This window comes from Haliotis asinina, chromosome 1 (assembly GCF_037392515.1).
Source record: "Haliotis asinina isolate JCU_RB_2024 chromosome 1, JCU_Hal_asi_v2, whole genome shotgun sequence".
In the NCBI taxonomy this organism is placed as follows: Eukaryota; Metazoa; Mollusca; class Gastropoda; order Lepetellida; family Haliotidae; genus Haliotis; species Haliotis asinina.
In genome coordinates this window covers 28,110,885-28,137,465 of record NC_090280.1, presented here as the reverse complement: position 1 = coordinate 28,137,465, position 26,581 = coordinate 28,110,885, and the positions used below count along the sequence as shown (strand labels likewise).

Sequence of the window (26,581 nt, the reverse complement as noted above, 5' to 3'; positions counted from 1 at the left end):
AGCTGATACTGCTCTTTTATTCCATTGTCTCCATGCACAACAATCAGGTTACCAGACACGTGGAACAGTTTCTCCATCACACTGGTTCAGCTGCAGGTGCCGCCGGGATGGAATAACGACAAGATCGTGGTATAACACAGCTATACGGCAATAGAGGGTTGAAGATTGATATAGATACAATACACACTTATCGCATTCGCCATATCCCCGAGCTATACACAGCTTGGGTCCCGAGCCGTAAAGCGTTCGTAAAGTCAGAGACGGACCCCAACCCCAACTCTCACACGAAAGAATTTCCTAGAGGAGCATTTCCCCCAAACCTTCATTTGGACTTCATGATTCTCCAAAATCCTGGATCTGCACAAAACGTGACGCCGTGTGGTAAGTCTATAATATACCATAGGCATACGTTTATAGTACGCTTTGCGGATCGGGACCCTGATTTACGAAAAAACATAAACACTAGTAGTACTATGTACAATACCATAAACATATATACTACCCTACAAATAAGTGTTTTACTATCAGTACTATTACTACAAAGTCGTACTGGATTGACAGCTTATTCTAACATTATGTCAGCTGGCGCGCTCTACCTCAACAACTGTGTGCTTCTGATGTTAAAACAGATGCGAGGAAGAATGCTGAAATAACTTCAAAACGACGCGGCCTTAACGGTGCGTTTTAACAAACCTAAAACCATGACTTCTTTTTCACAATAAACTTGAGTATAAAAGAAAGTGTATACTAGTACCTGAATATCTGGCAATACGTACGAAAAGTGTTTGATTTGTGACTTGCAACCCCAAAACACTTTCGAAATATTTACGTTGCCTTCCGGAACATTATCCCAAATCACTATATATGCATGTTCCATTTTACATGAGTTTAGCATGCCAAAGTTACAAAACGAGAAATAGATGTGGGATTTCGAAATATGTTTGAAAAGAGGATTCAGCAATTGTGTTGTGAATCGTGTCAAAGTTTCTTCGAATCTCAGCAGAAAATTCCACTTCCAAAACCATGTGTCTGTAGACACGGTTCTTTCTAAAACCAGTAGTTTTGAAAACCTACAAGTACTAAGTCCATACCAGCAACCATAACTGCTACCCACGGTTGTGATCTCAGGAACAAATGCTTGTCAAACGTCGTCAAAAATACCAAAATACACGTGATGGATTGAAAAGCTCTTACACAATGGCCGTGAAAGAAGATTAAAGCTCCCAGTCTAATGGCTCCCAGTCACTGAGTTTGGTTAAGAATGACATTTTTCGTTTAATATATCAACATATAGTGGAAACAATTAATTTTCAACGGAATGCGTCTGGATCAAATTTATAATAAGAGCGTTATCATGATCCCGTCATTGTAACTCGACAACGCAACTGGTTTGTTTATTTTTATCTACCCTTGTCATGATATATTTTCCTCTTTTATATTTCGATGAACAGTCTGTCTCAAATCTGATCACCTTCATTCTTGATTCACTTCCTCCTTCGGCTTATCATTTTCTTCTCTTTCCGAAGAATTCTTCTCCTTGCCTGACTGTTTATTGTCAACATTCTCTGTGGTTTCTTCCGGTTTTACAGCCTTCTGATTGGCGGACTTGTCCAAGTGTGGTTCTGTTCCTCTCTGTTGGTTAGATCTGTCAAGTGAGTTCATCCGTGACATTTTCCCGAACTTCCTTTCTCTACTCTTCAGGTACTCGGTCTTAATTTTGTCTAGGCGGGCGAGCTGTTGCTCACGTTGTCTGGCAAGAGTTCTCTCCCTTCGTTCGAGCTGCTCCCGTTTCCGGTTGTAGTCCAGCTTTTCGACCTCGTTTTCCCGTTCAAGCATTTGCTGCTGACGTCGCTTCCTCTCTTCCCAAGAGTCCCTGCGAGCAATCAGTAATCAAACGCATTACTCCACCTACTGGTCAAAATGCAAACGTGAAAGATCACTAGATACTTATCATTTGATGAAATGAACCCATGGTACACCTTGTAGATCAGAACGCCTGCATGTAGGAGATTACTCTACGGGAGTGGCCCAGATAGACCCGGCTGTTGTACAGATTCGCCCTTCAGCAACAAAACTTGTTTCAGTATGTAAAATAACATCAGTTACTCATTAGAACTAGGCGTGTATGGTACAGGTCGTCAACATTTCATTAGGGACCGTTCATAATATATGGTTAGTGGTGGTGGTGATGATTTCAAGAGGAGAGTCATCAATTTTGTACCACATGCTCTGAAAGGTGTTCATTGATCTTATGCATGTCGAGCAAGGGTGGGGATAGGGGTGGGGGTAGAAGAGAGTACAATAATTTGGGTGGATTCGGGGGTGGGTGCGGGAGGAGATGTTTTTCACATTATACATTCAGACCCATAACACTCATCATCACCCCTACAAGCCATAAAACATGAACGGTCCTTTACATGGATATTTCCACGTGAAATCTTTCACTCACTCACTCACTCACTCACTCACTCACTCACTCACTCACTCACTCACTCACTCACTCACTCACTCACTCACTCACTCACTCACTCACTCACTCACTCACTCACTCACTCACTCACTCACTCACTCACTCACTCACCTGATTCGCCTCTCGGTGTCAGCCACGTGCTTATGTCGTTTCTCCTCCATCCGGAACGACAATAAACTCTCCCGCCGCTTCAGTCTTGTAACGAGGCTCTCACTCCGGTTATACATGTCAAGCCTCGCTTTCAAAATGGCATTCTGACGCTCTTCATCCCGTTCTGAGAGGTCACTCTCGGACTGGGCCACGCGAGATCTCCGTCTGTTAGCTTCACGCTCCAGTTGTCTGTAACGGCAAAGGATGTTGTGACATTTGTTGTCTGTAACGGCAAAGGATGTTGTGACATTTGTTGTCTGTAACGGCAAAGGATGTTCTGACATTTACGTCTACCTCTACAGTGATCTTGCAGTAGTGTGGGGCGGTTACGTAGACTAACGTTGTAAGCGTCTGTACGTCACATTGAGGACCTGGGGAACCGAACTCGCGTCTTCTGCATGGCGAGCGAGCGCTTTAACCAATACACTACTTCACTGCCCCGTATATCTGGGTATGGGAGTTAGAATCAGCAATGAGATGGCCTTGTGAAAGTAGGCCCTGACGCCGTCCAGTCAGAATATATTTCATACACATTTACGTGTACAACATTTGACCATTAAAGACCCGCGTTCCTCAAAGCGATCGTTAGCGATACGACAGTGGTAAGTCAGTGTTAAAGCATGGGAGTTATGATCAACTTGGCGCTGCGATCGCTTTGAGAAATGTGGCTCTGGACATATATCAGAGTCGCCAGACGGCGTCGATAATTTGTTATCAGTTCCAGCTGTAACCACATTTTTGCATGTCCTAGATTTGTTTTTGTTTTGTTCTTGATCATAATGGCACAAACATTGCTAATCTAATATGCAACTGTTATTAACTTGCGAGCTCAGTTGTTTAGGCTGTGCCCTCCATTTTAACAATGCTACTAACATTCGCATAGAAAAAGGTATCGCAACTCTTGTGAATCTTATATAACCTATCACCATTTATATTTAGAATAATGTTTGCAGGATAATTTTGACTCTCGGGCGCACAGGTGCTACGATCACAGACGGGCGCTACTTGCAATTCATCTTCTCTTCCTACAGAACGGTAACTAGGAAAATATACTGATTTCCATGATGATAAAATATGGGTCTTCATCAACTGTCAACTGCTCAAAGATGGCAAAATATTTCTGTTCAGAATGGTGGCCATTACAGAGTGAATGGAGTGTGTCATCCACTCTAAGCCGATGGCCAGAAAACATCAGCCAGAAGTCTATATCTCATTCTCAAAGTGTGTGTTTGTGACATTATGAGTCACAGAGCACGTCGAAGATATCCTCCAGTTCAAAATCCTGATGTATTGGAACACGGCCCCGATCAAGAATGGGACGTCAGAACGTCAAATTCAACACCTGATTACAGTTAAGAGGAGAGTCGGGGCTGTTATTGCAGCTGGCGGAGGTTACAACAGATATTGTCTCGGTTATTGAAACTTGTACATGGTTTGGTGAGGATTGTATGCCAGAATCTTGAAAATGACCGCAATTGTCAACGGCGTTTGACCATAGTTATCAGTAGCACGAGGGGTGATGGGGTAGTCTAGTCTAGTCTAGTCTAGTCTAGTCTAGTCTAGTCTAGTCTAGTCTAGTCTAGTCTAGTCTAGTTTCTGCACGGACATCGTACAGCGAGGATGACCACCCGATCCCGTTAGTCGCCTCTTACGACAAGCATAGTCGCCTTTTATGACAAGCATGGGTTGCTGAAGGCCTATTTTATCCCCGACCTTAGCGGACCCTACTCACTAACCTGTGCCTCTTGAGATTAAAATCTGTGACGCTTCTGTGACGTAGGTATTCCCTGTATTCGTTGAACTCCTTCACAGAGCACGTGATCTTGGAGTCCTTGGTGATGAGACCATTGCCCAGCAGAATGCGTTTGGTCGGTGGTTTCTGGAAATAGTTCTTGAGGAAAGGGTCTTGTAGGGAGTCGTACTCGGCAGGGGTGGCATTACCTAGGGGGTCCGTCAGGTCGAAGTCGTACCTGAAATGTAGACGTTTCCAGGGTGAGTGAGATGAGTTGTACGCCGCTTTTAAAAATATCCCGCAATATTACGGCAGGGGACACTAGAAATGGCTTCACACATTGCGCCCATGTGGGGAATCGAACACGGCTCTGACGAGCGAACGCTTCAACCACTAGGCTACCCACAACCCCCAAAGTTTCGAGAGCCAAACCAGCAGAGTCAGGATTCTCCGACAAATGAAATCTGCGGGTTCATATGCGCGAAGTATATTGGACTCCACTCATTTTGTATTTAAGAAAACAAGCGCTCTGACGTTTGAAGTCCAAGGCCACATGTTGTTCCTCCACTTCCTGGAGTGATTGAGCGCGTTGAGTTTCAGCAACATTCCAATAAAATCACGACGGGGGACACCAGAAAGAGGCTTCAAACACTGTACCTATGTAGGGACTCGGACCTAGGCTAACTCCACTGCCCCTCCGAGTACTGGAGGCAGTGTAGGGGGATCCTTAGGGTTACTACATTCTTTGCGTTTTCACATTAAATTTTTCATACCAGGCATTATTTTTCAACGGAATTAGGAACGTGTACAAAGTGTCTTGAATCTAAATAGCGTAGCTAGCAACGGTCCCGTTCCGTTAATATCGTAGCGCCATGACAGTCGATAGAATATTTCATTGGTGTGGATACTATCATTTAACCCTGAAAATATTTTTTGCCGGACAGATCCAAGTGGCAAGGAGATTAAATAATTTCATTATGACCTCATGGTAACTGATGACGTACTTCTGTCTGTTGATGTACTTGGGTTGACCGATCTCCGTTGTGAACAGCGTGTACGATCCCCGGGGACTGGGAGCCACGGGCAACTTGGAGTCCAAGGACAGGGTTGACCAGTAAGGTAGGTTGTCCCCCAGGGGAAGCAGGGATGTGTTGAACACCTTCTGCCGGCGGGGGGCGGCGAGGCGATCCATCGGTGAGATGCGGGCCTGGAATAAAGACCATTTTAGCGGTACAGAGAAACTGTTCAGCACTTAGAAACATATGACGCTGAGATACTGCGCTGTACAATGTCACTGCATTGTCTACTCTAATAAAAAAAATCTGGTATACACAGTCTGTTATGCTATTTCTGCATTTACAGGCATATTCATTCACCAAAAATAGTATTTACACCAATAAAAATGTTCAGACTTTGTTTTCATGGAGTTATACATACACGCAATAAACTGCTATAATGCAAAATGAGCGTTGTGTGAGCTGTATTGTCTGGCATAAGCAAACTACAAATAAAGCCCCAAACGAAGCGCTCGTAAAATATATTCAACCTGACACATTGACGGCTGTACAAGGACGCTAGTTTGCAGGAAGCCAGAGGGACGGGTGTCCTGTCTTCACAAGAGTCTCTGCACAACTACACTATGGTCCCGATATATAAATCGTCCCTACCGTTACAGCCTGCTGTAACTCTACAGTTTAACAAAGGGTTACTAATGTTTTGTGATTCGTCACCCACATCTAATATGCGTGTGTATAAGATCTTTTTTCCAGCTAACATATACGCATGGAAACAAATAATTGAACACATGAAAGTTTGAGTGTTCCTTTATTTATTTCCAAAGTTTCATCCACAGTGCAATAAACCCCTTGTGAAGAAACCGGGAAAAGAATAAAGGAACACCTGTACTTTCACATGTTCCCTTATTTGTTTCCATGAGTACATTAGTGTCGGTACCTAAGAGTGAGTGAGTGAGTTTAGTTTTACGCCGCACTCACCAATATTACAGCTATATGGCGGCGGTCTGTAAATAATCGAGTCTGGACCAGACAATCCAGTGATCAACAACATGAGCATCGATCTGCGCAATTGGGAACCGATGACATGTGTCAAGCAAGTCAGCGAGCCTGACCACCCGACCCCGTTAGTCGCCTCTTACGACAAGCTGAGTCGCCTTTTATGGCAAGCATGGGTTGCTGAAGGCCTATTCTACCCCGGGACCTTCACGGGTCTCGGTACCTAAGAGGATCTCATAAATATAATGAGCATACAACAATTATCCATGTTAGTTGATCTGAATGACGAGCTGTCTGATTTAAACATATTTTATTCAGTGAATGCATGGTTTAGAAACAGCTTGTTCAACTTAGGTAACCACCCCCGAGTACTTACCACATGACAGATATACAACATTCTTGTAACATAGAAAGACATAACGATAGTTATTTACATAAACGAAAATATTTACTGCATTCTTTGATATTTACAGCTGAACTGCTTTTGAATATTGCATGTTTTTTAGTATATCATAAGTTATTGCTGCCACTTAATAATAAACCTACTTTTTTATCATCATCATGAACATGTAATTTTAAAAGTTTAAACCATTTTGTTCTGTGTTCATCATAGAGGAAACACTCAAGCATGAGATGATAAACATTTAAATAGCCGCATTCACATTTTGAATCAGACCTAAAGTCAACTTTAAATAAATCGTAATTACGTTCACTTGCATGATATCTTAAAGGAGCATGAAAAATAGTTTCTTTACCTGTAGAAAAATGATGGTGCCATGCGAATAGTTTGTTGTTTTTGGTTTTTTTGTTCAAATATGATTTAAACGTCTCTGCGAATGTTATCCCATTATGCTGTAGTTGATGCAGCTAACTGTATGTGACGTAATTACAACGGCATTCATTACTTTCGGGCACAGCTGAGGTGGGTGGGTGGGTTTAGTTTTACTCCGCTTTTAGCAATATTCCAGCAATATCACGGCGGGGGACACCAGAAACTGGACTTCACACACTGTACCCATGTGGGGAATCGAACCCGGGTCTTCGGCGTGACGAGCGAACGCTTTAACCACTAGGCTACCCCACCGCCCGGCACTGCTGCGCAGTAGAATGTTGATACTGTTTAATAATATGTTGTCCAACTTTCCGTAAAATATATTTCTACTCCTGAAGAAACAAGCAAACGGAAATACCAAGGTGAAGATGTAGCGACGTACAGTTTGGCATTGCGTGACATGTCCGTGCAGCATTTTTGTGTTGTTATATGGTGGTGGTGGTGGTGTTGGTGGTAGGAGGAGGAGGAGGAGCAACAACAATTGTGATAGTAGTAGTATTAGAATTAGCAACAATAATAATAGTCGTAGCAACAGCAATAGTAGTAACAGCAGCAGTGGTAGAGGTAGCAGCAACAATAGTAACTGTAGTCGCAACAGCAAGAGTAGTAGCAGTAGTATTAGCAACAGCAATAGTAGAAGTAATAGTATCATCAAGAGAACTAGTACCATCAATAGCAGTAGCAGTAACAGTACCAGCAGTAATAGCAGTAGCAGTAGCAGTTCGGTTTGGCCTCTTAGAGTAATACACCCGTATTTAACACACACACACGCACGCACGCACGCACGCACGCACGCACGCACGCACACACGCACACACGCACGCACGCACACACACACTTTCTCTCTCAACCACACACACTCACAGACACACTCACTCTCACACTCACACACATACACACACACACGCACGCACGCACACACGACCATTAGCCCCTCTGCTTGTTCGTGTCCAATCCAGATAGAAAGATATTAACCTGAGGCATATTCCTCAAACGAGAGTCTCGCAGCGGACGGGATCTCACCTGACTACCTGCTCGTCTCCCGGCGGGTCACGTGGTACGGCGACAAGTCTGACAAAACAACAGTCCAGAATGTTAGAAACAGCTTCCGAGAACCGGTGGAGATTACAGACATTGAAAATGTACATGCCTGTACAATATACTTTCCATACCCTGTGAAGTGAGTATGTATAGTGATTGAGTAGGTGTTCATCCTGGGTCTTAAGGGCAGACAACTGTGGACTATTTCACACAACTTCAAACACAAATGATGCACTTCTGCTCGGAGAAGAGGTCCAAGTGGGTTGGGGTGAGGGCTTTTGACAACATGCCCCATAAATATTCCACCGAACCCTTTTCAGACCATACACTGACGGAGATACTGCTGATGCTGCTGATGCTGCGGCTGCTGGAGTTGATGATGCTGCTGGTGTTGTTGCTGCTGATGATGACGATGATATCTCCAATGTTATGTGATTGTTAAAAGGATCACCTGAATGATATTTTAATTAATTAAAAATGAAAATTATGAAAATTCTTTCATGAGCTACTACAGCACTCTGCTTTCACCATTCTCAGACATTTAGCCGCGGTGTGATCCTGCAAGCGCTCCATACATGTAATCATTAACTGTTTTCTATTTACGACTCACATAAATTCAAAGTGACGTTAAAATTACCTAGACCAGTCTTTAGAAACCATGGCTGTTGAAAGAGGCGACTAACAGGATCAGGTGGTCAGGCTCGCTGACTTGTTTTGACATGTGTCATCGGATCCCAATTGCAAAAATCGATGGTCATGATTTCTGTCACCGGATTGTCTGGTCCACACTTGGTTACTTAGAGACCGAAGTGATGAAGACGGGTTATTGCCGAGTGTGGCGTTATACAACAAACAAACAGAGACAAAACGAAAAACAAAACATGGCGGCATCGGCAATAGCGAGATTCACAGAGTGACATGACACGATAATCCTCCGTCTCCACTGCCAGGTATCTACCAAAAAACCTGCACCAAGATCCAAGATACAGATTCAAGATTCAAGATTCAGATCTGTATATCACTGACTCATACATCTGATACAGATCAATCAGGACATAAGTCAATAATCTCGGCATAGATTCGGTATGGATTGTCTAAACAATTTGCCATAACCGTATCACCAGCGACTTGTCTCCGGTGTGATAGTGTATCGGGTCATCTAAGCGAACACGGCTTAGCTGCCACTAGTTGCTTTGCTCAACATATGTGATATCGGATCTTCAAAGCGAGTAGGACGAGGTTGTATCACGACTCTTCACATGTTCTGTCGCGATTTAACTCGAAATCGCTATTTGTGACTCTGGCTATTGTTATTTCAAGGACAATGGTGTCAGGCTTATGTTGGCCAGCGAAGAACCAGTTACAGGTTGATCGAGACAAGCACAAGGTAGTATTGTCGAAATCTGAATGGTGATGAAATACGAGTTGATATAAACACATTCTATCGCCATAACTGTATTGAGGAATTATTTTGAAAATTATAAGGTGACATATCAGTGATCCTTACCTAGGTAATGGACCACAAACTGCTTACTTCACTGTATTCAATTTTGTAGCAGTTGATCCTAAACACGAGTACCCCAATGCTTGCAGAAGATTGAGCCGTGCAGTGCTATCAAGTTTTTGCAATTGAAGGGTTGCACTGTCCGACAGAATCAAGAGACGAAATCTGTTTATAGTGAAGTTAGCCCATCTTATGATACTGTTGTGAGATGGTAAAGGAATTTTCAAACCGATCATATGTCCCTGACAGATGAACCAAGATGTGGGCACCATTATGACGATGCCAGTGAGGCCATTGAACTGTGCTGGTTTTCCATGAAATTAGGGGGTCTGCTTAGGCGGTCTGCACAAGGTCAATAACTGTTGGGAGAAATGTGTCATCCAGGATGGTGACAATGTAAACACGTCTTAAGGGCAGGAGATCAAAATACAACTTCTACCCTGACAACCTCTTACTGATAATTAGAACCTTTTGATGCCCCCTCGTATGTTCTGTTACTTCGAGTCGTTAGACCAGCCAATATTTACTTATTTATGTAAAAGGTTAATAATAACAATACCACAATACAATACCGTAATACAATGCAATGATACAATACAAAAATGCAATACAACAATACAATAATGATAATGGGCATATGTAATGCTCTGCTTTAGTTGTATGAAGAGTTGGTTGGTTTCTTGTTTAACCCGGCACTCAGCAATATTCCAGATATATTGAGGCGTCTGTAAATAATCGAATCTGGACCAGACAATCCAGTGATCAACTGTGTGAGCATCGATCTACAGAACTGGAATGACACGTGTCAACCACGTCAGGTAGCCTTACCACCCGATCCCTCTTCCTGAAGACTGACTGAGGTTTGTTATCAGCAGTGTATTTAACGCTGTGTATATGTTAGGTAACAAATTGTGTGTATTAGTGAACAAACCAACTAGCCTTTATTGCTGAAATCAGGACGCGACCTGAAATGGTTCGGACTCCCTCCCTGACGTTCAGACAAAGATATCTGAATAATAATACTTGACGTATCAATCTGGTTGGTGTGTTATTTCGTTGTAGTTGGTTTTGTAGTTTTTTCCTGTTTTTGTTGTTGTTGGCAACATAAACAAATGAATGAAAATGAATAAATTATACACGAATGAATGAATGAATGAATGAATGAAGGAATGAATGGAGGAATGAATTTTTAAGGGGTAGTTTACGCAAGCGTTTATCCCCAGCCGATGACACCAGTGACTTTAGATACCAGCGCCCTTGCTATTCTGAATATTACACCGTATTTATGAAGACGATTAATTCTGCAGGATAAAGTTAAAAGCCCGATTGACAGATCTTATCAATGCGTAATTCACAAAATTTCTGTCAGACACCGTGAGTTCTTTGTCAGTTACAATAAATAGCCATTGCTTATAATACCGTAATCCATAAATATTTCTGCGACAAGCAAACCCAACCCGTGTTGGTATCAGGGTAGTTGATGTGGAATCTAACTCTATGGTATTACATGGCGTGTATTGTAACGTGGTAATCCAACACGCCTGGCTGCTTCAAGAGATCTAATCTGCTCCACAATAAACCACACGTAGCGCCTGCCTGTTGAAACCTATTCAAAACTAGTCAGCAGGAAAACGTTAGCAAATAAAACCCTCAAGAGACGTAATTACTGTGAGGGTTTGGGTTTTCAATCAATTATATTGACATATTTTTCAAACACAGACGAATTATTTATAAGGAGGGCAAATAATACGTACTGGCAAGTAACTCTAAACCTTATCTGATAGGGTCAAATGGTAGCTTCAGGTCTCATTGGTCCGTCTCTATGGGAGCGTTCATAACATATGGCTGGGGTGGGGTGGGGACGAGTGGGTTGCGTATTGATGATTTTTATGGAAATGTAAATGCATCCAGGATGCACACAGGTGATGACACCACCCCACTAACACCACACAACCCCCCTCTCCCAAAAACAAAATGAGTGACCCTACAATTCCACCCCCACCCCCCATTCCCCCTACAATCATCAACCCAACCCCACCCTACCTAACCCCAGTCCCCACAGACACGCGTTCACATACGCACATACGTACTTACATTCACACAAGCACGCTATGTCTCTAATATCCAGGGAGTATTACCATTACTTGTATAATTTGCGATACTGATAGTGTAACAAGGTATCCAAGCGATCTTCAATCCTCAAATGTCGTGCGTGCGTGCGTGCGTGCGTGCGTGCGTGTAGTCTACTTCACAGCCCACATATACTCAGGCTGGTTTACACACAACAGGTGCCCGTATTACTCGGTAAGATACCAGAGCGCACAGAGCAGCTTCGGAACTTTGACTGTCGTAAGTCTGTGTTAAGGAATGGGAGTTACGATCACTTTAGCGTTAAGATCGTTGTGTACAGGTGAGAACAAAAGTTAGCTTTTCATCTACCACAGTTGATTGATTTTCAAGAGCATTGTGTTGTTGATTTGTGATACAACATAGTGAGTGCAAGTCCAGACACAGGCAAACTGTAGCGCAAATGGGTGACGCAGCATAGAGAAAATGACCAGACTTCTTACATGCGAGCGAAGCGGGCAAAGGTTGGCAACGTACTTTCCTCGCTTCGGTTCCAAAAATATTTTTCATTTCAAAATAAAATATCGCCACCATCAAAGGTATACACCCATTTCTTCAGTGGGTTGTGCTCTCACATCTCGAACCCCATGTTGAACAATTACTCACGTGAAATATTCTTCACTGAACATTTTAAGCGCAACACCTGGTACATCAGACCGTTCTTCGCCTCCATTCCCCCTTCCAGCTTCCGGTTCAACGGAGTGAAGGAACAGGAGGGTATTATTCCATATGGAATACTTATAGTGACAGATACAACAAATAAACTCCAACAGGTTCATGATAAAATTCGGCAAAATGGTATTTCTTTTTCAGTTCTGCTTATTCTTGTTCCTTTACTTCGTTCAACCGGAAGCTGGTAAAGGAGGCGAAGAATGATCTGAGTACCACGTGTGGCGCTTAAAATGCTAAATAAAACATATTTCACGTGAGTAATTATAAAACAAGGTGTAGGAAAACTGAGAGCACAACCATGGGATTCGAGATGTGAGAGCACAGCCCACTGAAGAAATGGGAGTGTAGCTTTGATGGTGACGATATTTTAGTTTGACAAGAAAAGTATTTTTCGATCCCAAGCGAGGGAAGTACGCTGCCAACCTTTGCTCGCTTCGCTCGCATATAGGAAGAGTTGTCATATTCTCTATGCTGCGCAACCTCATTTGGGCCACAGTTTGCCTGTGGTCCAGGTAACGGATGTGTGCAGCTGGACGAATCTAGCAAAGACATACATGTGGTTGATGTTATTAGTTACCGAACTGATGATCCAGTTCAGTTAAGTTTCGCCAAACAAACAATGCATCGTTTAATCAGACTAGCAGCAAGGCTAATCATTAGAACTAGTACATCAGTGGGCATCGTTAAAATATGGATGAAGTGACGTAAAACCCAACTCAACTCAACTGAGTAGCTATAACAATTCCGATGTGACGTAAAGCTTCAGCCCACTCACTCACTCATTCGTGGATTAATGGTAGTAGTAGCAGGAAACATAACATTGGGTTTAGCTTAAAGTAGTGACCACACCTCTTCCCCCGTTCGTCACTCACACACACACACACACACACACACACACACACACACACACACACACACACACACACACACACACGCACACGCACACGCACACACACACATACCACTTAGCCTTCACCTCCACCCCACCCCATCTACCCCCTGACACAGACAAGCGATCTCCAATCCCCACCTGGCACAAACAATCTCCACTTATACCCGACAGACACAAACACTCACCACTTCTACCATCCAGTACACAGGACCAAAAACAACGGATAGTACACCATTGAAATAAACGTAAATACAGTAGGAAATACGCGCCTATGACCGGATTTTCCCAAATTCGGGCATATATTTCATACAAATCTAAACCTTTCGAAACATATGCTCATCGTACATTTTCCTATGTACAAGCACCTCGTTCATAGGTATGCTATGCTCGGATTGCCAGGTAGTTCCAAACATGAATTACAAACGAATTGAGATGCCCCAATAAATATATGATCACACCGTATTTCCAATGCATTCCAGTGAATGTCAGTGGGTCCAGAAATTTCCGATTTCGTTCTACGTTTACTCGGACTGGAAACATTTACTGAGGCGTGGAAGCACATGTAAATTTTCACATTTTGCAAATGTTTACACATTTTAGATATCTATGTATCATACTGAATCTCAGGGGTGTGCATATGAACGGTTCATACATGTCCATGTTACCTCTGCACAAGCAAGATGATCCTATGTTCCATTATGTAAATTGCTTGGTTCGTTTTATTTTCACACCTTTTAGTACGCTTGACATCAAGGGTCACATGACCTTATTATTCTTATCACTAAAACAGCCTGACACAGAGAGCAGTAACGCGTCTTATTAAACTGCACTCGCTCTCGCAACCAGTATCAGTGACGCCTTGTCTGTGTTGGCAAATCTTGTGAGATGCTTCATTCGATATATTCAAAGGTTCAGTGGTGAACAAATGGCGATGTCCGCGCACGTGTTCCTAGCTGTCCCGTAGAATGGCGTTTTATCTCTCTTGGAGCGCAGCCAAATATGCCACACGCAGCAACTCGTAATTTCTTCAGTCTATTCAGCTCACGACTGTAAAATATATTTTGGCACTACATAATTAAAATATTATTGCACTGCTTGTGACCTTAATTGTCTCACAGTGTCTGGACCATATTGTTTCTCCATCCGCAAACCCTTTGCTATAATAACGCTATACATCAAGTTTAAAATTGTTTCACTAACGCAAAAGTATGCGGCAACAAACAATGCCATATCAAATTGTAAATTCTGTGAGGCATGAAAAATAGTTTTATCGTGTAGCGATTATGTCCGGATAGCACAGGTTGGTGCGTTCTCAGAGTGTACCATAGGCATTTTAGACCTCTGGATTCGTCTTCGTAAAATATAACGTAAGCATAAAAAAAGAATGGGCAACACAGATGTTGTCGGATAGTAAGCCTTAAATGCCTATCGAAACTTCTCTTTTGTCTAAGCCATGAACTAACTGCAATCACTAGAAGTTTCTCTAATCTACCCAGTAGGTGGAATCAAAATATGATTTCCAATATATACAATATATTCCATCGAGTAATTGAAATTTGGGAAAACGTCCGTATGGGATCTTAAAACCGCATGGCAGGTTCACTTAAGCATATCTAATCATATACAATCAAAACAAAAAGTCGAAGACCCATACCAATTATCAATATTTTAGTATCTAACAGTTAATATTATGATCCTTTAAATACCTTCATACTGATGTCATTAATTATTTTTCACATGGGCAATAGGCACAACTATGTTTGTCGTAATGGTCAGGTTCGCATGTTGTACGTTAGTGATGGACGCACGAATATCTGCTTATGTATAATTGCAATGTGCAATGTTTTACCACAAGATTTGAATCCAAGATGTTTGTGTGACTCCATGCACGCACGCGTACTAAACGTTCAGCGTAATGGCATCCTTATTAAAAGATATCTATTGGAAATCATACGACAGAAAGCAAATTGGTATCATCTCTTTCACGAGTTTAATAAAATGATATTTCACGGAAGCAAGTTTAATATTCTGTTTACTTCTCTCCAACAACTTGATAGAAACTGGGGACAGTGTAATGACGCTCAGCTTTTCACGAGTCAAGCAAGATCTAACGCCGTTGTGATAGTGGTATTAGTATTGTGACGTCATAATTGGAACCATCATGACGTCATACGTCTAGCTGTATCACGACAGTGTAATATTGTCGTAAAAATATTGCGGTATCTTACACGGGCGAGTAATAACAAAATTGCACCAGGTCGAGTCAGCCGACATAACACTGTGACGCGTTCGTTTGTGACGTCAATTATCTGGAAATGAACACATCTGGAGCAGTATTCGCGTGTCTTTGCCACAATGTTAGGAACAGTACAATCTAAAACCCATCTACTTCCCCAAGGGGCGGTGGGGTGGTCTAGCGGTGGTCCCTCGTCGCTCGTCACACTGGAGACCTGGGCCTAGATTTATGAAGCTCTCAAAGCGCTAAGATAGTCGTAAGCTAATGTTAATGTATGACACTTAAGACTATGTTAGCGCTGAGACAGCTTCGAAAACTTAGGCCCTGGGCTCGATTCCCCACATGGGTACAACGTGTGAAACCCATTTCTGGTGTCACCGCCCTGACATTGCTGGAATATTGCTAAAAGCGGTGTAGAAGTAAACATGCTCACCCACAAAACTTTCCCAAAGCTACAAATACTGTATAAGAGATAACCGGATTCAAACCTCGACCTGCTCCTGTAAACCACCAGTACATATCGCACACTGAGCAAGCCGCCACACGCGAAGGCAGGTACTTATTCTCCCGACATTATCAAACGTTTACAAACATCATGACAACTTATCGCCTATCTGCCGTAATACAGTAGCGATCAACGTGCGACAGTGTGCGTCCTGACCCCAAGAGACTTGACATGGGAGGTGGGGACACTCAAGAGCTGCCCCTCAACCACCCTGACCCTCAACAGTTGTGGAGGTGTGAGCGTGACGAACTGTCGATAATAATGACAACTGTTGATACCAGGTGGTCGGGTACGTATAGTTTATTGAGTGTGAGGGAATTACTTATCCGTCGACATGGGCAGGTATTGGATATACGGTTTACCAACAGGCAAGAGTAACCATATGTGTGTTCCGATTGTCCAGCAAGGTGATTGTCCAGCAAGGTGATTGTCCAGTAAGGTGCCCGATGAAAGGGCTGGTCAGAAACCAGTCTTAATAGGCATCACCAGATGCTTTTGGGGTTCTTTTATCGAGTTTACGCCGCTTTTAGCAGGTTCCAGTGATATCATAGCAGGGGACACTGGAAATGAGCTTCACACATTGTGCCCATGTGGGGAATCGAACTCGGGCCTTCGGTATGATGAGCGAACGCTTTAACCACTAGGTTACTCCACGCTCCCATCATGAGAGGAATCCACTCACTCACTCACTTTCCACCGGATGTGTCAAATCAAAAGCCGTAGACAGCTGGTATGTGTCGGCCCGGTGTCCGTTTACAACACACACACATGTACATGTACGCACGTACGCACACTGTATTCTGACAGTTACTGAATTCCTTTCAAACTGTCAGCGACAAATACATAAAGTCAAATGAATATTAAACCCAGAACAATAACAGAACATGATGCAGTTCAATGAAGTTTTACTTTTATCAATGTAATGCGACTGCTTCAATATGATCACAAAGACGTAGTCATTAAACACCAGAGGTAACATTCACCAGACACGGACCTTTTGTCTATTACTGGATAATATATGGTCACCCCAAATTCGATAATTCGACAGTAGATCCTACAATTTTATCAGTAGATTATTATCATTATGATACTACAGATGAAGTAACTATTTCGTACGTGGATGTAAGAATTATGTAGGTGTCGGGAAATGTCTGTGGACTTTGCCTCCATACATTTCACCTGACCTCAGTTTCAAATGTAATGAGCAGCTACAGTTAACAGGCTGGATGATCGAGGTCAAAGTGATCTCTAGGTATCATGTGACAGTCCGTCATCTCGGAGCTTTAAGTGGAATCCACGTTTCACCAAATATTCAAATAAATGTTGTATCTTGTCAGTGGGATTATAGGAAGACTTAGCCTGCAAAAGTAAATGGGTTTTGCGAGGGAAAAAGTAAGTGGGAGGTGAAAGTTGTAATGGGCTCCTCGAGCGCATCCTAGCTACACGCTGGTAATCTGTGTGAGCCCTTGTGAGGATCACAGAATCCACAGCCAGTATCGACGGTATCAGTAGCAACAGTTCACGTGTTGTTACCGTTGCCGACGTTGTTGTAGTTGTAACAGTGGCGGCAGTAGAAGTAGTTTATGTGTGTTTGTTCTAATATTAGCGCAGTAGTAGAAGTAGTAGTAGCAGCAAACAGTAGAGGTAGTAGGAGCAGTAGCAGTCGTATTTGTAGTAGTAGTAGCAGCAGCAGCAGCAGTAGTGGTAGTAGCAGTACTAGTAAGAGCAGCAGTAGTAGCGGCAGTAGTAGTAGTGAGTGAGTAAGTGAGTGAATTTAGTTTTGTGCCCCCCCCCCCCCTTTCAGCGACATTCCTGCAATATGACGGCGGTCTGTATATACAATCGAGTCTGGACCGGACGCTTTAGTGATCAACAACATGATCATCGATCTGCGGAAATGGGAACCGATGACATGTGTCAACTAAGTCAGCGAGCCTGACCACCCGATCCCTTTAGTCGCCTCTTACGACAAGCATAGTTGCCTTGCATTTGGGTGGTATCATTAGTAGTAGTAGTAGCAGCAGCAACAGCAGCAGTAGTAGTAGTAGTAGCAGCAGCAGCAGCAGTAGTAGTAGTAGTAGTGGTAGTAGTAGTAGTAGCAGTAGTAGACGCAGCAGCAGTAGTAGTAGCAGTAGTAGTAGTGGTAATGGTAGTAGTAGTAGTAGTAGCAGTAGTAGACGCAGCAGCAGTAGCAGTAGCAGTAGTAGTAGTGGTAGTGGTAGTAGTAGTAGTAGCAGTAGTAGACGCAGCAGCAGTAGTAGTAGCAGTAGTAGTAGTGGTAATGGTAGTAGTAGTAGTAGCAGTAGTAGACGCAGCAGCAGTAGCAGTAGCAGTAGTAGTAGTGGTAGTGGTAGTAGTAGTAGTAGCAGTAGTAGACGCAGCAGCAGTAGTAGTAGCAGTAGTAGTAGTGGTAATGGTAGTAGTAGTAGTAGCAGTAGTAGACGCAGCAGCAGTAGCAGTAGCAGTAGTAGTAGTGGTAGTGGTAGTAGTAGTAGCATTAGCATCAGCAGCAGCAGCAGTGGTAGTAGTAGTAGCAGCAGAAGTAGTAGTAGTAGCAGCAGCAGAAGTAGTAGAAGTAGTAGTAGCAGCAGCAGTAGTAGTAGTAGAATGTAGTAGCAGCAGTAGTAGCAGCAGTAGTAGCAGCAGCAGCAGCAGTAGTAGTAGTAGTAGTAGTAGTAGTAGCAGCAGCAGCAGCAGCAGCAGTAGTAGTAGTAGTAGTAGTAGTAGTAGCAGCAGCAGCAGCAGCAGCAGCAGTAGTAGTAGTAGTAGTAGTAGTAGTAGCAGCAGCAGCAGCAGCAGCAGCAGCAGCAGTAGTAGTAGTAGTAGTAGTAGTAGTAGAATGTAGTAGTAGTAGCAGCAGCAGCAGTAGTAGTAGTAGTAGTAGTAGCAGGAGTAGGAGGAGTAGTAGTAGCAGCAGTAGTAGTAGTAGTAGTAGCAGCAGCAGCGGCGGCGGCGGCGGCGGCAGCAGCAGCAGCAGCAGCAGTAGTAGTAGTAGTAGTCGTAGTGGTGGTAGTAGTGGTAGTAGTAGTAGTGGTAGTAGTAGTAGTGGTAGCGGCAGCAGTAGTAGTTATTACTGTTATTTTATTATGCGCAATAGTCATTATTATTAGAATAGCAGTCGTGTATATCATTATCAGTTCTGTCAAATGGGGTGTCACAGGCTTGGTTTTCATTTAGTGTAAATTGCTCCCCATACCACTTGTAGCTGTCGCGTACTTAGACTTGAGGGTGTTTTTCTCTTTTTTTCTTGTATAGTATATGGTAGTGATCCGTGGTAAAGTCATAGCGCCGTCACGCTCATACTTCGTTGTGGGACAATACTCTGTATTAGCATGTTCTTTCTATGTCTGTAGCTCACCGCTGTCATACACCTCTCTACAACGTCATTCTATAACACGTATCACTAACGGCTAAAACACTCGATATGGTCACAATAAAATGTTACAACACAGCATACTGTTATTGCTATTTGCGTTTTTATCCCCCAATCTTTCAATGCTGACATTTACATTTTGTACACATTATTACCCCACGTGCTTGCTGGTCTTTCGTCCACCTTTTCCGCGTTTCTCACTGACTGACTGACTGACTCACTCACTCACTCCTTTCACTCACTGCGCGCGTTGTGCCCGCGAAGATTCAGGTTGAACTGGTCTTTGGCATCCCATGTTTGTCGTAAGAGGTGACTAACAGAATAGGGTGGTCAGGTTCGCTGACTTACATCCCTGCTGAGTAGATCGATGCTCAACATGTTGGTCACGCTATCATTTACAGACCCCAAAAATATCTCCGCGAGTCATTTTTTCCAGACCTGATAACAACTGGTTTTGTTCCTGTTATTTACAGGGACCGGTGGGGAAGTCTAGCGGTTTAAGCGTTCGCTCGCCACGCTGAAAAGCCTGGTTTGATTCCCTACATAGGTCAATGTATGAAGTCCATTTCTGGAAAATTACTGAAAAGAAGCGTCCAAACAAACTCACTCACTGTTGTTCAGTTTGTATGAATCCATAATGCAACAGTTAGTAACTATCTGGGTATCTTTTCAGAGTCGATATTTAATATGCAGCACATGTTTTACAACAACAGCATATCGAGCCCAGATTAAGCGATTAAGGAATCTGGCCAGGTGCAGTGCAACACAATATGTGGTAGATCTCCTATATTGAACATTGCACTGATTATTGTCACTTTGTATAAACCAACTGCCAATTAATCATCGCTTAACGACACATACAGATTTCATGTGTCTGTGTAATTTATCACAGACAGGCTGCACTTTATATACTATGCACAAAAAGAAACGCATATGAATTTTGTATTTTCAAAAATCTAATAATTACCACTTGTGTCCAAACAATCATCAAAATATGTAACAAAAGTGTTGATAACATGATTTTACATGATGACACAAGTTAAAGGCGACTTTCGCTGAAAATGTTGATTTGGTGCGATTTCTGACAAGGATTAAAATTGCATCACCGCAATCAAGAGAAAACACCCTCCAGTTGAAACTGTACAGCAAAGATCATGCACTGTCTGGATATACAAATCCAGATTACTATCGGAAATTGGCATTCGTTTTGAAGGCGTTTCAAGGTCAAATCGCTACCTCACGTCTTGGCGCTGCCACCCCGAACATTGCCTTAGAAAGAAGCACGCTGGAGATTACAAATCTTCTATTGCTCGGTCTCTGTATCTTAATCTGATTACGACATCACGGCTGGCTGCCCGTTACAACCAAACGGGCGTAACAAATGACCATCCCCGTAGAGGCAGACCTCAAGTCACCACTGATAGGGCCAACATCTGCAAATCCGGGTATTACATTTGCGCGATCGTACTGCCACTTGTGAGAGTGCAGTAGCTACGGTGCCTTGACTTTGGAAGATATCTGGTCAAACTATTAGGAACAGGTTGTGAGAGACTGGACTAAGAGCCAGGAGACCCGACGTTGGACCCGTGCTACGTCGTCACCACAACGCTCAACGTCTCCGTATTGTAAATTATCCATTTGGTTGTATAGACATTTCTTTTTTATTACTCTGATGCAAAATTTCATGTATTTTGTAAGTCTATTTGTGGACGAGTTATGCATGTTTGAAAATACAGATTTCTGGACTATGCTTTTCTTTTTTTTTTGAAAAATATACATCAGGGGTCAGGAGGTCAGTCGTATCCCAGTTACGTAGATCGATGCTCAGGCATCACTGGACTGTCTGGACTAGATGCGATTATTTAAAGATCACCGCCATATAGCTTGAATATTGCCTAGTGAGTTTTTAAACAAAACAACCAAATAACTTAAAATTTCAACCACAGTCGAAGCGATTCCATTTTATTCATTTTCCGAACTGGTCGATAAACCAGTGGTTGATGGGTGAGTCCCAGCAACCCTCACTGGTCATAGCGATTCCAAGTTAGAATGTGTCCCAACAACTCACACTGGGCATAGAGACTAGATGTCAGAAAGTGTCCCAGCAACCCTCACTGGCCATGTGCATATGGGCGGTGGAGTAGCCTAGTGGTCTAATCGTTCGCTCGTCATGCCGAAGACCTGGTTTCTATTCCCCACATGGATACCATGAGTGAAGCCCATTACTGGTGTGCCTCGAGATATTGTTGGAATATTGCTAAAGGCGGCGTAAATCAACAATCACTCACTGTATTTTCCACAGAGCACAAATCATATATATGTGATATTTATTGATTGGGTAAGTCTCGCTATTTCTGTCTGATCTAAACATTGTAGTTTGTAGTCACATGAAGTCACAGAAAGACACTGAAAGGCAGATAAAGTCACTGAAGCATTTCAGCTACCTGACAGTGTGCCAGGTGGATGTGATGGGAACAACAGGAAAAATACCATTTTTAGTGCGTTTTTGAAGTTCGATCACAGAATCACATGAGAAGTCCGCCACCACTGGCTCCACACGACCATTTGGCCAACCCCATGCACTCGCGTTCCGCATGATATTTTATAAATACCATCGTTGTCGTTTGTGTGGTAAAGGCTACCATTAAATCAGTCGGATAAACTCGCTGAGAGCAGACTGATATGATCTGTGTTTTAAGGGCGAGGGTGATAGGATGGGGTGGGGGTGAAACAGATTTGTCCTGGTGTCCGAGTCAGCAATGGCCCAACACAGATGGATCCCATGGTATTAATGGTATTAACCTGTGGCACAAATTTAATCAATTCGTAACAATCTTTCGTTTGTCTGTGAATACCTGACAGTCAACTGTCGCACAGTCACCAGCCGTGACTAATCGTGTGGACCCCGCCATTGAGTTCCTGCCAAATATACGGCACATGAGGCCAAGCGGTAAAACATCTGCTTAACTGAACCAAACGCACTCGTGTGCAGGCATGCACTCACACACATGAGCACACACACATGCTCGCGCGAGCGCACGGAGGCGCATGCCCAGATGTATATGCGTGCAAACATACACACACGTGCGCACACAATCAGACATGTGCACACAATCACACGCGCGCACGTATGTATGTGTGTGTGTGTGTATGTGTGCATGAGGAGATAAGATATGTATGTGAAGTGGAATATGTACGTAAATTTAGAATCTACAAAGTAAGAACACAATTACATATGTATTAATACACATACACACATACACACACACACCAACACACACAGTGCTTTTTATAAACAGTACGTCCAGCCAAGCATTTACACCCATATATCCATATATACACACACACATATATGCGCGCACACACACACACACACACACACTGAGTATATACATATTATATACACATATGTACATCCAGATATTCATACATGTATACACATATATATGTATACACACACTCAATCACATACATGCTCACTCCTGTCGAACCTACCCTCATCAACACCTTGAGCAATCCACACATCTCGCCCACCAAAGTCATTAATGTATCCATTACCCTCACAGATGAGCAGGTGATGGCCGACCCATAAAACATATACAAACAGGGATTCGAAGTATTTCCCTACACGCTGGATCTACATTAATCATCGGTCTGTATTTCCGTACACCCAGGATCTACATTAATCATCGGTGTGCCCGACTATGCCATGTCATACCTGTGTGGTTGACAAGCGCTATTACAACGAGCGGTGCCGTGTTTGGAAGGAATATACATGTATTTAATCCTTGCGCTCAGAAATGTTAAAGGTTAAGAGAAGGGGGATCCTGGTAAATGATATTCGATACGAAAGCATTGAATAATAATATTGATATTATCTGTTGTCTGTCGTGATAAGCGCATATTTGTTTCGGTCCATGAATTGTCAAACGTGCATTGTGTATGGTGAGCTAGAAATGACGTAAGGAAATGATAATCAGTCGCCAAAAAAATGTAATGATAGGTAACATTATGTCCTGGAGCAGCGTCCGCCAAAAATCGGCTCTGTAGTGGGTGAGTGAGTGAGTATGGTTTTACGCCGCTTTTAGCAATATTCCAGCACATCAAGCGGGGAAATCCAGAAATGGGCTTCATTATACCCATGTGGGGTATAGAACCCGGGTCATCATGATAAGCACGAGGCTTAAACCACCTGGTTACCCCACTGCTCCCCTCCTGGAACACCCCTAAGCTGTTAACACACAGCCCACCTACAGATGCCTCCTTTCTCCCGACGTAGAATCTTACACACTCTTTATTATCCGACACGCCAACGTATAGGAAATCGGGATAACCCATTGTTTCTCGATCTAGCACCCACTTTCAGTCATCCGGGATCTCTCCTTGTCTCGATCTAACACCCACTTCCTGTCACCAGGGGTTGTCCCTTATCTCACACATCATTTACAGACACAGGACTTCCGGTTGTGGATGAATACGACCAGGACGTGTGCTTGACGGGCTCTTCAAACCCACGGATGATTCGGCTAAGTTTCAACTCCTAAATCTATTCTCAAAGCGTCCACACGTTGCTTATTAGTTATTTCGAAAGTCTTCACAACCACTGTGCTCTATATATTTCATCCCCGATATCTGTCGAATTCTGAACCAACAATCAATGTCCGAGTCGGCGAGGTCAACACGTACGTCGGCCAACATGATGGAGGAGATTGTTCAAAACACAGAGAAAAGGTTAGTTGCTCTTATCTCTAGCTGTAAATGAGATCTGCAAGCTTCCATTGACTCTACAAAGAATGAGATATCTGACATTAAACGAAGTTCCATTTTTCCATATGGAATACTTACAGTTACTTCCCCTGCTTCATTCGCCCATTACGCCAGAAGTTTTTTTATGTGAAAAAAGGTTAAGAAAATTCTAACAATAGCGACGACAGATCAGACAAATAAACCCCAACAGGTTCGTGATAAAACTAGGCAATATGGTATTTCTTTTATTTATCTAACTTTTTATTTATTTTTTTTTGCTTATTCTTCTTTCGTCACTTTGTTCAACCGGAAGTTGGCAGGGGTAGTGGAGGCGAAGAACGATCTGAATACCACGAGTTATAATGTTGAATAAAGCATAAATCTGTGAGCACAACTAAGTGAGGAAATGGGAGTGTACCTTTGATGGTTATTTTGACATGAAAAATATATTTCGATCCTAACGGAGGGAAATACGTTACCAGCCTTTGCTCTCTTGTCATATTCTCTATGCTGCGCAACCCCATTTGCACCACAATTTGCCTGTGCACCGACAGACACTAAACAACGCTATGTATCTCTAAGTGCCACTGACAGACACTAATAAACACTCTACATCTTTAAGTGTAATAATAACAGACAGACACAAATAAATCCACACGTGCACAATTTTAACCAATGTCTCTCAGCTTAACGCCCAACAACAGACACCAACTCTCAGCCCATATCGCCCAATCGAAAATCCACTTTCATCGCGTAAGTTTGGCCTCGCTTATTTTACAGATTAGATTTATCTGATTCCCTTCAGCCATGGCAACATCTAATTTAGCTCTATATTCAAACATCCTTTAATTCATGTTGGGCCAAATTGTAGGTTACAGATCTCCTTGAAACTATCTGTACTTCTGTAAATGAAGTGAAAAGGAAAGGACGAAGTGATCGGGGTAATTTTCCAAGATACAACGTAAATATTTTGAAAACTGATTGTGATTTACAAGTCAAAGACGTGCTGTCAGACCAGCACCCTGTCAACAAGCCACGTTATTAGGCTTTGTGAGGTTAGCGCTCAACGTGAAAGAGGGACTTTATGTTAACATGGTGTTTATTCTCGTGCCATCAAACAGGAAATACAGTCTGACAGATCGTGTTTGTAAATTTTCTCAGACAATAAGTAGTCAAAGCCTGAGTGGAAGTTATCTTTTAAGTGAGCGTGTGGATGTTTACAAACCTGTATTTGGAGGTGCCACTGTTGGGTAGTAAATTGTGTTGGTATTGTATTGGAACCTTGTACAAATCGGACAAGGAACATTGTGAAAATATGTTGGTTGCGTGATATGATGTACTAATCAGTTTTTGTCAAGGTACCAAGTACAGATTAGTTCTTAGAGGATCTTGTGCAAATCAGTTGATGTCAAGGAATCACGCACAGATTGGTTGATGTCAAGGTATGACGTACAGATCAGTTGATGTCAAGGAGTCACGTACAGATCAGTTCTTAAAGGAATCGTGTACAAATCAATTAACGTCAAGGAATTACGTACAGATCAGTTGATGTCAAGGCATTACGTACAGATCAGCTGATGTCAAGGCATTACGTACAGATCAGTTGATGTCATGGGATCTTGTGCAAATCAGTTCAAGTCAAGGACAGTCAACATAATCATGCTTTCAACCAGAAGAAAATGTAATATCCCCCAAGAGAGAAAACTAACGCCTTACACCTGTAATATCTGACGTTGAAAATAGGAAGAATAAACTAGAACGACCTTGCCTTTCCAAGATCTTAGAAACGTGTGCGCATATTGCTTCGTAGTTTCACAAAACATTTCTTACACTCCGAGGAAGAAGGTTCGTGATATCCGTACATTCAAGAAATCTCCCGATAACGGGATCCGACAGTGAGTGCAGTTACCAATTACCTTCACCCCAAATGCTTGAATTTTTATCGCTAAAATGGATCAGTCAAACATAGATATGGAAAACATTCAACTAACATAACATCAAAGACAATGAAAGAGAATGACAAATGTAAATGATAAAATAATAATAGGCATTGTGTACTGAATATCTGATCCCCAATGGAGAGTTAGTTTGCTGGTTCAGCTGGATCACACATGCAATAAATGTACATAATAAATACCGAATGTTTCGGACACATAAAAGCAATAGGTCGTTGAACGTACCTGCTAATTAAACTGACGTCTTTCACCCTGACGTGGTTGTTTGAAGACGGACACACGTTACTAAGGACGGTATCGTTCACGCTGGTGGGGGTACGTAGGGTGTATGTGT

At 42.7% G+C, this 26,581-nt stretch overlaps 1 protein-coding gene across 2 annotated transcripts; it reads right to left on the bottom strand.

Moving 5' to 3' along the window:
* Positions 1-26,581, bottom strand: LOC137278089 (uncharacterized). Of its 2 annotated transcripts, XM_067810195.1 has the most exons (6): positions 26,473-26,581; positions 8,220-8,267; positions 5,357-5,559; positions 4,357-4,590; positions 2,582-2,809; positions 1-1,873 (listed from the first exon to the last, which is right to left on the bottom strand). In XM_067810195.1, the coding sequence occupies exons 3-6, from the start codon at positions 5,542-5,544 to the stop codon at positions 1,474-1,476; spliced, it is 1,050 nt and encodes a 349-aa protein (XP_067666296.1). In that variant the 5' UTR covers positions 5,545-5,559; positions 8,220-8,267; positions 26,473-26,581; the 3' UTR covers positions 1-1,473. The 2 variants fall into 2 exon arrangements, with proteins under 2 accessions (XP_067666296.1, XP_067666287.1); XM_067810186.1 differs by lacking the exon at positions 26,473-26,581 and having other exon boundaries at positions 8,172-8,267.

What these genes read in the sequence shown, in the direction of transcription:
- LOC137278089 (XM_067810186.1), bottom strand. An exon ending in TTTAATCTCAAGAGGCACAG is followed by an intron (nt 2,810 to 4,356) that starts GTTAGTGAGTAG and finishes TTGCCGTTACAG; the next exon opens with ACAACTGGAGCGTGAAGCTA. An exon ending in GACACCGAGAGGCGAATCAG is followed by an intron (nt 1,874 to 2,581) that starts GTGAGTGAGTGA and finishes GATTGCTCGCAG; the next exon opens with GGACTCTTGGGAAGAGAGGA.